At 43.7% G+C, this 15,268-nt stretch overlaps 1 protein-coding gene across 4 annotated transcripts in view; it reads right to left on the bottom strand.

Annotated features, from left to right (window-relative positions):
• Positions 1–209: 209 nt before the first annotated feature.
• The window catches only part of ANXA5 (annexin A5), a 41,573-nt gene continuing 26,514 nt past the window's right edge, over positions 210–15,268 (bottom strand). For all 4 annotated transcript variants that reach the window (XM_070047666.1, XM_008267908.4, XM_008267909.4 and 1 more), the window contains exons 7-13: positions 13,929–14,008; positions 13,444–13,500; positions 8,119–8,212; positions 7,215–7,310; positions 3,328–3,386; positions 3,062–3,184; positions 210–705 (exon numbers count right to left, since the gene is read on the bottom strand). In XM_070047666.1, coding sequence (XP_069903767.1) covers positions 643–705; positions 3,062–3,184; positions 3,328–3,386; positions 7,215–7,310; positions 8,119–8,212; positions 13,444–13,500; positions 13,929–14,008 — 572 coding nt within the window. In that variant the 3' untranslated portion in view covers positions 210–642. The remainder of the gene's footprint in view (positions 706–3,061; positions 3,185–3,327; positions 3,387–7,214; positions 7,311–8,118; positions 8,213–13,443; positions 13,501–13,928; positions 14,009–15,268) is intronic.

Here is a 15,268-nt window from a genome sequence, read left to right as displayed (position 1 = left end):
TGCTCAAACAAACCAGATCCCTACGACCTTGCCCTCGTTCCATGGTGGGTGGGAAGGAAATTCATAGTTTGTGCTGTTGTATTTCTTATCACCCAGAAGACCAACTGGAAGTTCAGTTCTCAATTAACATCGTTATCACTTGATTGGCTTGAAAGAGGATACTGTTAAAAATATAAATAAACTTTCAAAACACACGTCTGCCCACAATGTAAGGGGAAGGAAATCTTTATTTTTCATTAATCTTTTGAGTACAATCACCATAAATTTGTAGGTTTAATTTGATAGCAAACTTGATTAGTAACACTTCCAGGAGTTCACAATTTCAAGGTGAAGGTTCTGATTGTAGTGATGAGATTATTAATTCAATATAAATGAAAGGCTTAAAGCAGTCTGCCCCCTTAAGGAAACTGTAAATGGCCCAGAAATTAGGTTTGGTAACGTAAGTACACTTCAGTACTACACTAGTCAAAGAGAGAAAGATCTCAAAGGTAAGAAGCAGCTAGGATGTTTTCTTCTACGATACACGTCTTGGTCTTAGCACGCTGGTGTAAGGCGAGGTGTCGCACGCCCGCTGGACGTGCAGAAGGCAGGCGGTGGTGGCATGGCAGGCACGGAGCAGGATCCCTCTCTCCAGGGAGCATATCAGTCGTCATCTCCCCCACAGAGCAGCAGGAGGGCTTTCTTGTAGTCCCCAGATGTGTCATCCTGGAACCCAAAAGCACTCCATTAACCTCCGTGACTCACAGAAGCCACAGGAAATCAAAACCTAAGAAATATCTGGCAACAAGCTTCATTCATATGACTTCTCTCCCAAGTGAGTCATCCTCTGAGTGACTTTCACATCAAGAATGTGACGTGGAGTTTCCTATCAATACAACTTAGGTGCAGCTCTCTAATTTCACCCCTTAGGGGCACAGTTCTCTCAAAGACAATGAGGTAGGGCCAGAGCCACCACTCAATAGGCTAATCCTCCACCTAGCGGCGCCGGCACACTGGGTTCTAGTCCTGGTCGGGGCGCCGAATTCTGTCCCGGTTGCCCCCCTTCCAGACCAGCTCTCTGCTGTGGCCCGGGAAGGCAGTGGAGGATGGCCCAAGTGCTTGGGCCCTGCACCCCATGGGAGACCAGGATAAGCACCTGGCTCCTGCCTTCAGATCAGCACAGTGCGCCGGCAGCACGCCAGCCGTGGTGGCCATTGGAGGATGAACCAACGGCAAAGGAAGACCTTTCTCTCTGTCTCTCTCTCTCACTATCCACTCTGCCTGTCAAAAAAAAAAAAGACAATGAGGTATGCTCTTCCTTCTAGTACCGCGGAGAACAGGAAAAGTTATACAACATCAATGCAATCAAGCTTTTTAAACAGATTCTTAAGTTCCTATCACATGGTATGTCTTTGGTTAAGGGATGGCAATGATGAGGCCACTTTGTTATGTTTTTTGCCTCAAATATGGAAAGGATGCACATGCTTAGCTTCTTTTCTCACACACAGATGTGTAGAACACAATAGCACTTTAGCTATGCCTTCAAAGCTCCACTCCATCACCCTTCAGCCTAGTCACATGACACATAACAAAGACACTTCAAGAAGTTCATGGAAAATGGAATTAAAACATAAATTGGGGGCCAGCGCCGTGGTGCACTAGGTTAATCTTCCACCTGCGGCACCGGCATCCCATATGGGCCCCGGTTCTAGTCCCAGTTGCTCCTCTTCCAGTCTAGCTCTCTGCTGTGGCCTGGGAAAGCAGTGGAGAATAGCTCGAGTGCTTGGGCCCCTGCACCTGCATGGGAGACCAGGAGGAGGCACCTGGCTCCTGGCTTCAGATCAGCACAGCTCTGGCCATTGCAGACATTTGGAGAGTGAACCAGCAGATGGAAGACCTTTGTTTCTCTTTCTCTCTCACTGTCTGTAACTCTACCTGTCAAATAATTTTTTTTTAAATCTAAAAAAAAAAAAAAAGAAGAAAAAAGAAAAACACAAGTTGACTTTGGTGCAACAAAAAGGTGGAGAGGCCAGCACTGTGGCATAGCAAGTAAAGCTGCTGCCTGCAGTGCCGGCATCCCATATGGGTGCCGGTTTGAGTCCAGGCTGCTCCACTTCCAATCCAACCCTCTGCTGTGGCCTGGGAAAGCAGTGGAAGACGACCCAAGTCCTTGGGCCCCTGCACCCACATGGGAGACCCAGAGGAAGCTCCTGGCTCCTGGCTTCGGATTGGCACAGCCCCAGCCATTGCAGCCATTTGGGGAGTGAACTAGCGGATTGAAGACCTCTCTCTCTCTCTCTCTCTCTCTCTCTGCCTCTCCTTCTCTCTCTGTAACTCTGACTTTCAGATAAATAAATAAATAAATCTTTAAAAAGAAAAAAAAGATGGAAATCCATGCAAAGCTTCTTCATCATACATGATTTCCAACAGGCTTTCTGAGGTCCCCTTACACACTGAATGAACAGCTTTGGCTCAACTGCAATCCTACATTGCATACAGCCCACACTAACCTTTACCAACACAGAGAGACACCCACACACAAAGCCCAAAGATCTTATGCCAAGTTTAAGTATAGGGCCCAAAGCACCTGGCTTCACAAGAAAAAAATGATGGCAATATCGAGGTGCCTTACTAGCTCCAGAGATGGCCTGGTTGGTTCTCTCTTGAGCTATGAGCCAAGGCCAGAGACAAGGTGATAACAGACTAAAGAAAGAAAGGAAACACTGACATGAAAGAAAGGAAGAAGTAATAAGTAATAAAGGCAGCTGAAACTGATAAAAGACAGAAGGAACACATTATTGTCATGGGCAAGGGGTGGCATTTGTTGAGTCACCTGTCACCACTTCTGAATAATGCTTCTAAATTCACCGGCAGCCTCAGACACACCAATACCCAAGCTTTCACTCAGGAGCCTTATCTCTACTTCAGGAAACATTACACCAAGCATCCTAACTCATGGCTCTAATCATACCACTACAATTTTAAACTTTACACAAGAAGTAGATTCTCCCATCTGTATCTTATATGCTGTATGTTGGTCTCCTTGAGATTTCTAAACATAATTTAAGAAGCATTCTACTACCTTAATCATGGAATAAAGAGAGGTTCCAAAATTCTTCCTAAATTCCTTCCTGATGTTATACAGATCAATCTCACTCCTGGACACCATGACTCTGATGAGGGTATGATCATCGGTCCCAGCTCCCTTTGAGAAATAAAAAGAAAGGGGCACGTTATTAAATACAGCTTTCATGTTTTAAGAAGAGAAAAATGTTTAAGGTCTATTATCTGAATCATCATCAGAGATGGAGACCTTTATTGGATGGAAGGTTCAAGGGATCAACTTACCTTCATAGCATAGTAGAGAGTCTCTGCAAGGTAGGCGGGTATACTTCGAATAGATTTCACTAAAAATAAGACAGTGATCAGATGCTACTCCAATATGAGAAGGACTAGTTTATTAAAAATGAAATGCTGCCTCATGCTTACAGCTCTTCAAAAAGTCCATGGAAAATTCCATTATGCATAGATTGATTTCAGCTTTTTTTGCACCAAGACTCATCTTTAAATTCCATTTTTTCATGAACTCTGTGAAGTACCTACCTACCTCTATAAAGGTAACAGGCCAAAGTGCTACCTGTTTGTAAGCTGACCTGATTTCCTCACATACCAAGTATTTCCTTGTATACTGGCTTGGTTTTTCCTTGGAGTTCTTAGTTCTACAAAGAAAGGTATAGAGTGGGCCAGCGCTGTGGCACAGTGGGTTAAAACATGGCCTGCAGCACCAGCATCCCATGTGGGTACCAGCTTGAGTCCTGGCTGCTCCACTTCCTATCAAGCTCCCTGCTAATACACATGGGAAAACAGCAGACGATGGCCCAAGCCCCTGGGCCCTTGCACCCACATAGGAAACCCAAAATAATCTCTTGGCTCTTGGCTTTGGCCTGGCCCAGCCCTAGTAGCTGTAGCCATTTGGGGAGTGAACCAGCTGATGGAAGATCTCTCTCTCTCCTTCTCTCTGTCTTTCCTTCTCTTTGTAACTACCTTTCAGGTAAACAAATCATTTTTTAAAAAATTCCCAAAAAAAAATGGACACTAGGAGAAACAGTGACTTGATAAGCCCTTGTTCTGAATGTTAATGAACAACTTAATACTTTATCCCTTTTAGTATTTTTTTTTGTTCTATTTAATACTATTGGTTGAATTCTGTAATTAACACACAATTATTCTTAGGTGTTTAAATTTAACTGAAAAGTGATCCCTGTTAAATATAAGAGTGGGAATAAGAGAGGGAGGAGATGTACAATTTGGGACATGCTCAATCTGATTTGCTCCAAATGGTAGAGTTAGAAACATGCCAGGGGATTCCAATTCAATCCCATCAAGGTGGCATGTACCAATGCCATCTCATACTCCAAGTGATCAGTTTCAGTTCACAATTGATCATAATGATAGATTTAAGAGTCAAAGGGATCACATAAACAAGAATAGTGTCTGCAAATACTAACCTATAGAATTAAAAAGGGGAGGGCCAGCGCCGCGGCTCACTAGGCTAATCCTCCGCCTTGCAGCGCCGGCACACCGGGTTCTAGTCCCGGTTGGGGCGCCGGATTCTGTTCCGGTTGCCCGTCTTCCAGGCCAGCTCTCTGCTGTGGCCAGGGAGTGCAGTGGAGGATGGCCCAGGTGCTTGGGCCCTGCACCCCATGGGAGACCAGGAAAAAGCACCTGGCTCCTGGCTCCTGCCATCGGATCAGCGCGGTGCGCCGGCCGCAGCGCGCCGGCCCCGGCAGCCATTGGAGGGTGAACCAAGGAAGACCTTTCTCTCTGTCTCTCTCTCTCTCACTGTCCACTCTGCCTGTCCAAAAAAAAAAAAAGGGGGGGGGGGGCAGAATGATCCAACATGGGAAGCGGGAGGTACCTTTCTCTGAAGGGAGGAGAGAACTTCCACTTTGACTATGACCTTGTCTAAATTAGATTGGAGTCGGCGAACTCAAAAGGCTTCCATAGCCTTGGCAACTCATGACAACAGCCTTGGGTGATTACTAACACCATAAACAAGAGTGTCAATTTGTTAAGTCAACAACAGGAGTCACTGTGCACTTACTCCCCATGCAGGATCTCTGTCCTTAATGGATTGTACAATGTGAATTAATAATATAACTAGTACTCAAATAGTACTTTACACTTTGAGTTTCTGTGTGGGTGCAAACTGTTGAAATCTTTACTTAGTATATACTAAATTGATCTTCTGTATATAAAGAGAATTAAAAATGAATCTTGATGTGAATGGAATGGGAGAGGGAGCGGGAGATGGGAGAGTTGCGGGTGGGAGGGAAGTTATGGGGGGGGGGAAGCCACTGTAATCCAAAAGTTCTACTTTGGAAATTTACATTTATTAAATAAAAGCTTAAAAAAATAAAAAAGAGATCAATAAAAAATTCCAAAAAAAAAAGAAAAGAAAGAAAGGTATATAGAACACTAATGCAAGTTTTTTATGGCCCTTTTTCTGGAAGCACTTTTTAAAACTTTAATTTAATAAATATAAATTTCCAAAGTATAATTTTGGATTATAGCTGTTTTTTTCCCCCATAACCACCTTCCCACCCACAACCATCCCATCTCTCACTCCCTCTCCCATCCCATTCTTCATTAAGATTCATTTTCAATTATCTTATATACAGAAGATCAACTTAGTATATACTAAGATTTCAACAGTTTGTACCCACAGACACACAAAGTATAAAGTACTGTTTGAATACTAGCTTTACTGTTAATTCGCAGAGTACAACACATTAAGGACAGAGATCCTACATGGGGAATAAGTGCACAGTGACTCCCGTTGTTGACTTAACAATTGACACTCTTATTTATGATGTCAGTAATCAACCAAGGCTCTTGTCATGAGTTGCCAAGGCCATGGAAGCCTCTTGAGTCCACTAACTCTCACATTATTTAGACAAGGCCATAGTCAAAGTGGAAGTTCTCTCCTCCCTTCAGAGAAAGGTACTTCCTTCTTTGATGGCCTGTTCTTCCCACTGGGATCTCACAGAGATTTTTCATTTAGGTCTTTTTTTTGGCCACAGTGTCTTGACTTTCCATACCTGAAATACTCTCATGGGCTTTTTAGCCAGATCTGAATGCCTTAAGGGCTGATTCTGAGGCCAGAGCTGGAAGTACTTTTTAGACACAGCAGTTTGGGCAGCCTAGGTTGTTATGTCACAACCTTCCTCAGCAGCAACACATTATACAAACTTCTTGGAAGCTTTCACTCCAAGAAATGCAAGCCCATAATATAAGATTACTACTCTATGTGATGTTTGAATTATCTTGAACTAGCTTCCTATTCCCCCCCCCTCATATTCTTTCATATTCATAATGTACACAAGGTGGATGAGATACCCATTTCCATACATTCAAACTGACATCAAGAGTTGACCTCTGAACATCTACATGTGTAACGTAGGTCAAGGCTTCTCAGATCTCAGTCGGCTTAGCTTCAGAAAGCCTATCATCTGGAAGTTCCTTAATTTACAAAGATAGCATCATTGGAACTGTAGGGATTTTTTCAATTGTCCCTTTTCCATGCTGAAGAAAAACAACCACCAGCAAGTATAAATTTTGGATTATAGCTGTGCATAATAATGTTAATACCATACGGATTGTGCATATTTTGTGCATTTATTCTAATTATACAGGAACTGTCTAAAAGCTTTCCAGGCAAAGCTCACTAAATTCATACTCAGGTGAAAGGCTACTGTTTTATGATTCATACATGTCCTTAACTCATTTTCCAAAAGACAGAGAACACAAAAGCTTGAGCTCCATCCCAAAAACTTGAGGAACAAGGCAGATGAGGCTCACTCTATATCCAAATGAAAACCAGGACCACTGGACAACCAGATTCTCCCTAGATTTGGAATTAAGAGCTTATTTTGGTGCCAAAAAATGTGAAATACATATATAGGTCTTTCATAATATGCATTTCACATGAACTTTTTGAAGAAACCTCTCATATGCATGAATTTCACAACTGTGTACCAAGAACTAAGCAAATGAACATGTATTTCCAGTATCAATACAGACTTTCAAATTGGAAACTGAAGAGTCTGCTTCACCCAAATATTATGTCATAAACAAATAGGTGGTTGTTTTCAAATACAGCCTAAACTTCACATGAACAAAACACTTTTGCTCTTAATCACTACAAACACTATATACATTGAAAAATTACCTACCGACAGCCAAGAGTAGTTGCTCCAAATTACCAGAAGTCTCTCGGTCAATGGTTTCCTCAATCTGAAATCCTGATATAGTCATGTATTTATCAAACACTAGAAGAAAATGAAAAGGATTTGTTAATACCATATGGATCATTCTTCCCAGAAAGAAGGTATTTTCTCTGCACAGCTATTGTTCCTCCCACTAAAGACAGCTTCCTCCTTGAAGGCAGAACCTCGTGTTCAGAGCCTCAGCATGCCAGGCCCTAAGCAACAGATGACAAGTGTTCCCAATTAACTAACTTCTCAGCCCCTTTCCTAGTTATAACCAATAAGACCTACAGGTAAATATGCTTGAGGGCATTCTGAGGAGTCTGTTTCCTTATAGCAAGTAATAGAAAACTAGTTTTCCCATTCTTTCCTTCCTGCTATAAAAAGGGCTACATCACAAACTGTCTTGTGATGATGTGGTAATAATCATGAAAAAGAAAACCAAAATGCTAAGAGTAGAAGGCAAAAACAGAGATCTCAGGTCTTGCCAAGACAATCATTGATCCTTCTTAGAGAAATACCCAAAGGTGACTGTTATGATTTTCTGTCACTCACCACAGAACTCATTCCCAAGTACTGAAGAATATCCACAAATGAGGTCTTAACTGAACCACTACTCAGTGATGTGTGACTCAGAGAACAATCTAAAGCCTTAACTTCCCTCACCACCCTCTAATGAGAGTGAAGGGTGGATTTAAGATCTCTAATTTCACAGAAGTTTTGATAGCAACAAACAGGATCATGAGACTTCTCCAGGTCACAGAAAGGAAAAAAATACAAAAACGATTCACTAAGTACCTGCCACGTGGCAGGTGCTTTGGCATGCAAAACACACCAAAGCATCAACCCCATGCAGTCCTCCTCCACTCACCCCTTCTCAGATGAGACACGCTGCGTGTTCCAAAGATGGTGATGAACTTTTCTTCATCTGTCCCCCACTTAAGTTCTCCAGCCTGAAACAATGTCTGCAAACATTTCCACCTCGGTTAGTAGAATGTTGTTCCCCCTCATTTCCAGGTACTTTTTTTTAAAAAGATTTTATTTAATTCATTTGAAAGAGCTATAGAGAGGCAGAGAGAGAAAGAAAGAGAGGTCTTGCATCCTCTGGTTCACCCCCCAAATGGTCACAATGGCAGGAGCTGTGCCTATCTGAATCCAGGATCCAGGAGCTTCCCCTAGGTCACCCACACAGATGCAGGGGCCCAAAGAATTGGGCCATCTTATACTGCTTTCCCAGGCCATGGCAGAGAGCTGGGTCAGAAGTGGAGCAGCAGGGACTCAAACCATCCCCCATATGGGATGCCGGCACTGCAGGCAGCAGCTTTATCCACCACACCACAGTGCCACTTCCAGGTTCTTAATCACATCTTGTTTTTATTCCCTCAATATTCATTTGCCTGATTCATCATCTTCCACTTTCCATTGCAAATGTTTCCTACTTTGAGTCTTAGCTAGGTTTGGAGCGAACTTAGAAGCATGCACTGATCTGTAATGCACAACAACGGGTCAGAGCAACACAGCAGGGTGATGGAGCAAGGTTAAATACTCCCAAACTGTCTACCATAACTTGCAGTCTTGCGAGAACAATCGTGTGGGTTGCAGAAAGTTCTGATCACCTCCCTATTGCCAGATCCACTTACAGAGTAGTGAAGAATTTAACTGGGAGTTGTCTGCATTTTTGGTTTTGCATATTCTGCAGCTGTTCAATAGCATATGACAAAAAGCAAACTCTACATTTTCTCTTTATAATTTAGCCAAGGTTAGCTATAAAATGTTGTCAGATTTCCAAAGGGTCACAATAATTTTTTTTTATTTGTTTTACTTGAAAGGAAGAGAGACTGAGATCTCCCCATCTGCTGGTTCACTTGCCAAATACCCATGACAGCCAGGGCTGGGTCAGGTTCAATCCAGGTCTCCCACACAGGTGGCAGGGACACCAGTACTTTAGCCATCACCTGCTGTCTCTCAGAGTATGCATTACCAGGGAACAGGAATGGAGAGTGGAGCCGGGACCCAAACCCAAGCACTCCGATAGGAGATGCAGGTATCTCAAGCAGATGCTTAACATGCTGTGCCAAACACCTACACCCACAAGCTTTTTAAAGACTGTGGGTATTGCCTGGTTCCTAGAATATATAATAAATACTAGTTGGATGGTCTGAGTGACTGCATTTTTGACATGGAAAATAATATATGCTTTCCATTGTTCGTGTAACTGCTTAAAAATAAAATTTATATACAGATGTCGTCATTCAGTCTGAGTCCATTTATTGAGATGTGGATAATTTATTAAAACCCAGAGAATCAATCTTTACAAGGCCTACACTGCCCATTTGGTTATTCATTTTAAATAAGGACACCAATTAGACCAAGATGAAGGCCACTGGCGGAGGCTGCTGCATGGAGTTGGCCTCATGCCCTTACTGGCAACGTAAGGAAGGACGGGAGGCAGCAACAGCTTGTGCACTCAGAGGCAGAAGTGTTCATCACAGCATGCAGAAGAATGTAGTTATGGTGGTGTCGATAGACCTATTTTTATTATATTTTCAGAAATTTTTTTTAAAAGATGAAAATTATACACATTTTAGAGTCAATTTTGAAATTTAGGGGCTAGCATTGTGGCATGGAAGGTTAGGCTCCTGCCTGTAGTGCCAGCATCCCATAAGGGCTCCATTTAGAATCCAAGCTGCTCTACTTCCCATCCAAGCCCCGGGTTAATGCACCTGAGAGGGCAGCAGATGGTCCACGTGCTTGGGCCCCTGCACCCATGTGGGAGACCCGGAGGAGGCTCCTGCTCCTGGTTCCTGGCTTCAGCTTGGCCCAGCCCGGCCTGCTGCAGCCATTTGGGGAGTGAACCAGCGAATGGAGGATCTCTCTCTCTATCTCTGCCGTTCAAATAAATAAATAAATCTGAAAAAGTTGTTTTTAAAATGACAAAGAAATAAATTCTGGTTGTATGAGTATGCTCTTCAAAACTAAAAAGACAGTTCTGAAATCAATATTTATTTGAAAGCTATTATTAAACAAATCATATGTAACAATAATGATGGCATCTTCACATGTAGCAAAGACACTGAAAGGTGGGTTTGATTTCATCAAGCATCCTTTCTGCTACACAAGCACACCCAGGATCTAAGGAGCTGCCCTGCATGAGGGCCCTTCCCACTCCTCACACCTCCTCAGCCCTTGTCCTTGGTAGCTCAGACCAGGCACAGTCTGAGAAGCCCTGTATCAGTGCAAAGGACACAACCGGCTTTGGATTCACAGAGAGACCTGGCCCTTGGCCTTATCTTTGAACTACCTAAATCTCTTCTCAGGCCTCAGGGTCCTCACCTACAGAGCGGGAATGATCTTCCTGTAGAGTCATTAGAGATTATAGCTTATGGAATGCAAGGACCAGTGTCAACCAATTAGTAGCAGGTGCTCAATAAACATTGCTTCCCTTCTCTTCCCCCTAAGATTTCAACTCTGCCTCCAGAGAAAGCATAAAACAATGATTTGGCAGGACAGCAGGTAAAATCAGTTTTAGCAGATTAAACATATCATCATTTTAACACATTTAAGATGTTAAAAAGCATAGTAAATTAGCTTCAAAACGTGCATGTGAGCCCCAAGTGAATGACTCACTGCAGCTTCTCAACTCTGCAACAGGAATTCTCTCAGTGCCAGGCATCAGCAGGAGAAAAATTCAAAAGCTTTTGAAAGTGTCCTCTCACTGCCTCGCCTTGCTCCCAATTAAGAAATCTTACATTTAGGGGGCTGGCGCTGTGGCACAGTAGGTTAATCCTCCAACTGATGCGTCGGCATCCCACATGGGTACCGGTTCTCCTCTTCCAATCCAGCTCTCTGCTATGGCCTGGGAAGGCAGTGGAGGATGGCCCAAGTCCTTGGGCCCCTGCACCCGCATGGGAGACCGGGAGGAAGCTCCTGGCTCCTAGCTTTGGATCGGCACAGCCCTGGCCATTGCAGGCATTTGGGGAGTAAATCTTTCTCTCTGTCTCTCCCTCTCACTCTACCTCTCAAATAAATAAATAAATAATGTTTTTTTAAAAAGAAAAAAAAAGAAAGAAATCTTACATTTGCATTAGTGGTAACAACCCCGTGCCCTTACGGCCATGTGTAAATGGCTTTTCCTTCTCAGACTGCTGAAAGAATTGTTTTCAGTGGGTCTAATTAATTCGTAATAGGACATTTTACAGAATCAAAAACTAATGGCCAGGGCAGCATGTTCTGTGCTGCCCCTGCTCCCTGGGAAGGTGACAGAAGCCTGGATGCCATCCAAGGGATTTATCAAAGCAGCTCGGTGAACACGGTTTCGATCTCGAGGTTCTGAATGATGGTACCCGCCATAGGACAAGGAAAGTGACAGGTGCATGCACGTCTCAGCGTCCCCCAAGGCTGTGTCAGGAATGCAGGCTCCCAGACCCTGCCCAGACTCAGAATCCAAATCTGCAGCAGTTTAATGAGGTCCCCAGGTGATGCCCATGCCCATGCAAGTTTGAGATCAGTGAGTGCTGTGAGGAGGGAAATCAATGTAAAGGAGTTAAAATGCACGGCTTTCCCCTTGGGAGCCTCAGGCTGCAGCCAAGCTCTCATTGTATCACCAACTGTGCTGGGAAATCTGCCCAGCGCTCACTAATGCAAGCCCCCGCCCCCGCCCGCCGGTCATCTGAGACTACCAGAGCTGGCTTCCAACATGGTGACCATTGAAAAGCTTCCAAAAGGCCTGCTCCTGGGAGTAGGAGAATGAGAAGCAGCACTGCCTCCCTCCAAAGCCCACAAATAATTACTGCTTGGAAAGCAAAAGGTCATTCTCAGTACCGATTAAGGCTGCTAGGAGCACAGCTTGGTAGGGCTGCTCTTGCCCTTTTCTCCACAAGAAGGTGGAGTCAAGCTAGAGCCAAGCTTCCCATCTGTATTTAATAAACTCTGTATAGGCAAGCAAGAGTCAAGAACATGGAGGCTGATGCAAGAGAAGGGGCTTTGCAGACAAGCAGACCTGGTTGGAAATCCCAGCTCCACCACTATTCAGTAGGGGCCTTGGACTTGTTTCCCTGCCCACAGGGAAAATGCCCCTCCCTTGTAGAGTTGTGCACTCATTCATCCAGCAGTTATTGACTGAGTATCTACCAGGTGCTAGGAGTTGAGGCTACAACCCAACTGCAGCACAGGATGCCTGGGAAGGCAGACAAGTAAACAGGCAGCTTCGATGTGACGTGGCAGGTGCTGGGACAAGAAGCTTAGGGTGCTACATTTTCCCCTGGAAGAACACCTGACTCACACCTTGGGGGTCAGGCAAGCCTACATGCAAAGTACTGAGCTGAGGACTGACCTGTGAAGAGAAATCAGTCAAGTGACTAGGGAGAGGAAAGGACAAGAGGAGGAAAGAACATGAGGGAGAGGCTGAAGACCTAAAGAGGGAAGGCACGGAAAATTAAGGGCCTGGACATAGCCTGAGTAGAACCCATAGAGGGTTTTATGATTTTAAAAACAGGACCAGGGCTGGTGCTGTGGCACAGTGGGTTAACACCCTGGCCTGAGGTACCAGCATCCCATATGGGTGCCGGTTCGAGACCTGGCTGCTCCACTTCCGATCCAGCTCTCTGCTATGGCCTGGGATAGCAGTAGAGGATGGCCCCAGATCTGCACAGCTCCGGCCATTGCGGCCAATTGGGGAGTGAACCAGCGGATGGAAGACCTCTTTCTCTCTCTGCCTCTCCTTCTCTTTCTGTGTAACTCTGACTTTCAAACAAATAAATAAATCTTTAAAAAAAAAAAAAAAAAAAAAACAGGACCATGACACAACAGGCTTACTTTTATTTTTTCTTTGAGGGACAGAGAAGCATAGACACAGACCTCCCATCCATTGGTTCACTGCTCCAAATGTTCACAGTAACTGGGGCTGGGCTGAGGTCAGAGTCAGGAGCCAGAAACTTCTTAATACTACAATCATTTGTCATCTCTTGTGTAATAAAACATCACCATTACTTTATTCTTTCTTCCTTATCCCCTCCTATTAAGATATTGCACCTGTTTTGTTTTTAAGGTTTTTTTGTTTGTTTGTTTTGTAAAATTCTATATTTTATGAATATTCCCTAATTACAAAAATATATGTGCTAGGTGTAACTTGCTATATAATTAATTTTATTTCATTTCTAGGTCAGAATAAAGTCATCACATATTGGGTCTCACTCACCTGGGCATCCTGTTCAACCTGAGCTGTATCAATTCCAGAATCAGGGTCTCTGTTAGCCTATATGAGATAATATGTCATATTACTGAATTGTAGAATATTTTCATTTAAATGGAAAAAGGCTACACATGATCGTACACCTATAAAGCTTTTTCTCTTAGCAATAATATTACGCTTTTATTAAGATATCAACCCTACAATACTCCACCCAGCACTGTACAAAACCTATCTGAGCCTCTTGATTTTAATTTCTATGAAAAACAGAGGACATGTACTGCTATCTAAAACTGAGGAATTAGCTATTAAAAGTTTAAGTCATAGATTCTAAAACACAAACAAGCACAGACAACAGACATCCAGAATCATGGCAGCAGGAATCAGCACGTCATTAGAAATTATTAAGAGAATTTTAAGTGACCTGACTTCATTGGATTTAGGCCAGTCCAAGTTCGGACATTTTAGTCAAACTATTCGTGTCCACCCAATACCTGAAGGAGAACCACCAACATCCTCTGGTAGTACCCTGAGGTATCCCCCATCACGTCATCTTCCAGGCTTGAGCCATATTCTGCAACAGAATCACGTCACACTTATTTACAGCTTCGTAAGCTACATCAGGATAGCCTGCCCCTTCATCGAATGAGAGAGACACAGGGGAAGAAACGCTGTATTTATTAACGTAAGTTTTCTCTGTGCCATCCCTAAAGATGAAAGGCAAATGCTGTGAGTGACTGGACAAAAGCGAATTCAAGCCTCCCAAAAGCACTGGGTTCAAGCTTAAATCAGAGATGCTCTCACTCAAGGTAGTTATTAGTTTGCAAGACATGATGGTCCTGGAAAGCCTCCTAAATGCAATCAATCTGCAGTCTGAACTTTGGTTTGCTTTCTTCCAAATGTCCCAGGTGATTGGTTTCCAAACATCTCCCATCCTCAAATAGTCAGAGACTTCTTTCTTTGGGCATGGCCTGGCCTTCTCGTAATGACATATTCTCCCTCTGTGGCAAATGCACTTAACTCTGAGAGACTGCAAAGGTACTTTAAAGTGTGCCCCCTCTGACCTCTATTTCCAACTGTTCAACCACATGTCCTAGGAAGGGGGAGAACAGAGTCTGCAGGAGTAGCAAGCCTCTCCGCTGTCACTCAGCTGTTAAAGCCAAGGAGGTCTTACTCTAACCCATCTAAATATTTAATCATTACTTTGAAAGGAGGCAAACTTGAAAAGCCTGAAACTTCTATTTTACAAGACCCAAAAGAGTTTTGTATCTATTTCAACCAGGTACCCAAATACAAAACCTTTCAGAAACGTTTTGATTCTTTCCTCAACTCCACCTCTGTGTGTGTGTGTATGTGTGTGTGTGTGTTATCAAATCCTATCAAATATTTCTCCCCTGATTTGTCATCCTCACACCTCCCATAGGCCTAAGTTGGGCCATAATTATGAAACACCTAGCTTGCCTCCCCCATACCAATATGTAATTAGCCTCAGGATTCAAACCTCCAAGATTTTTTGTTCAACATTCCACTGCCCTTTTAGGATTTGCAGTGCCTCTGAATCAAGCCCAAATTTCTAATCCAGTTATGCAAAACTGTCTGTGCTTGTAACCTCGCCCAGCCTCGCTTGTTCATTTCACCTCCCATGAAGGTCAGCTGTGCATCCTTCACTAGGCTCAGGTTCTCTCTGTGCCCCCAGTAAGCTCTCCGCAGCCCAGTATCCATGCCACGGCATACAGCAGCCACCTGGGCTGAAAACACCGTCCTCACCGATCCGAAACCCACCTAGTCTTTTCCCCCAGCTTTACTGAGTTAGGAGACATGAATAAAAAGTCTA

Source organism: Oryctolagus cuniculus, chromosome 8, assembly GCF_964237555.1.
Source record: "Oryctolagus cuniculus chromosome 8, mOryCun1.1, whole genome shotgun sequence".
NCBI classification, from domain to species: domain Eukaryota; kingdom Metazoa; phylum Chordata; class Mammalia; order Lagomorpha; family Leporidae; genus Oryctolagus; species Oryctolagus cuniculus.
The sequence above is the reverse complement of the archived record's forward strand: the minus strand, read 5'-3'. Positions and strand labels throughout refer to the sequence as shown.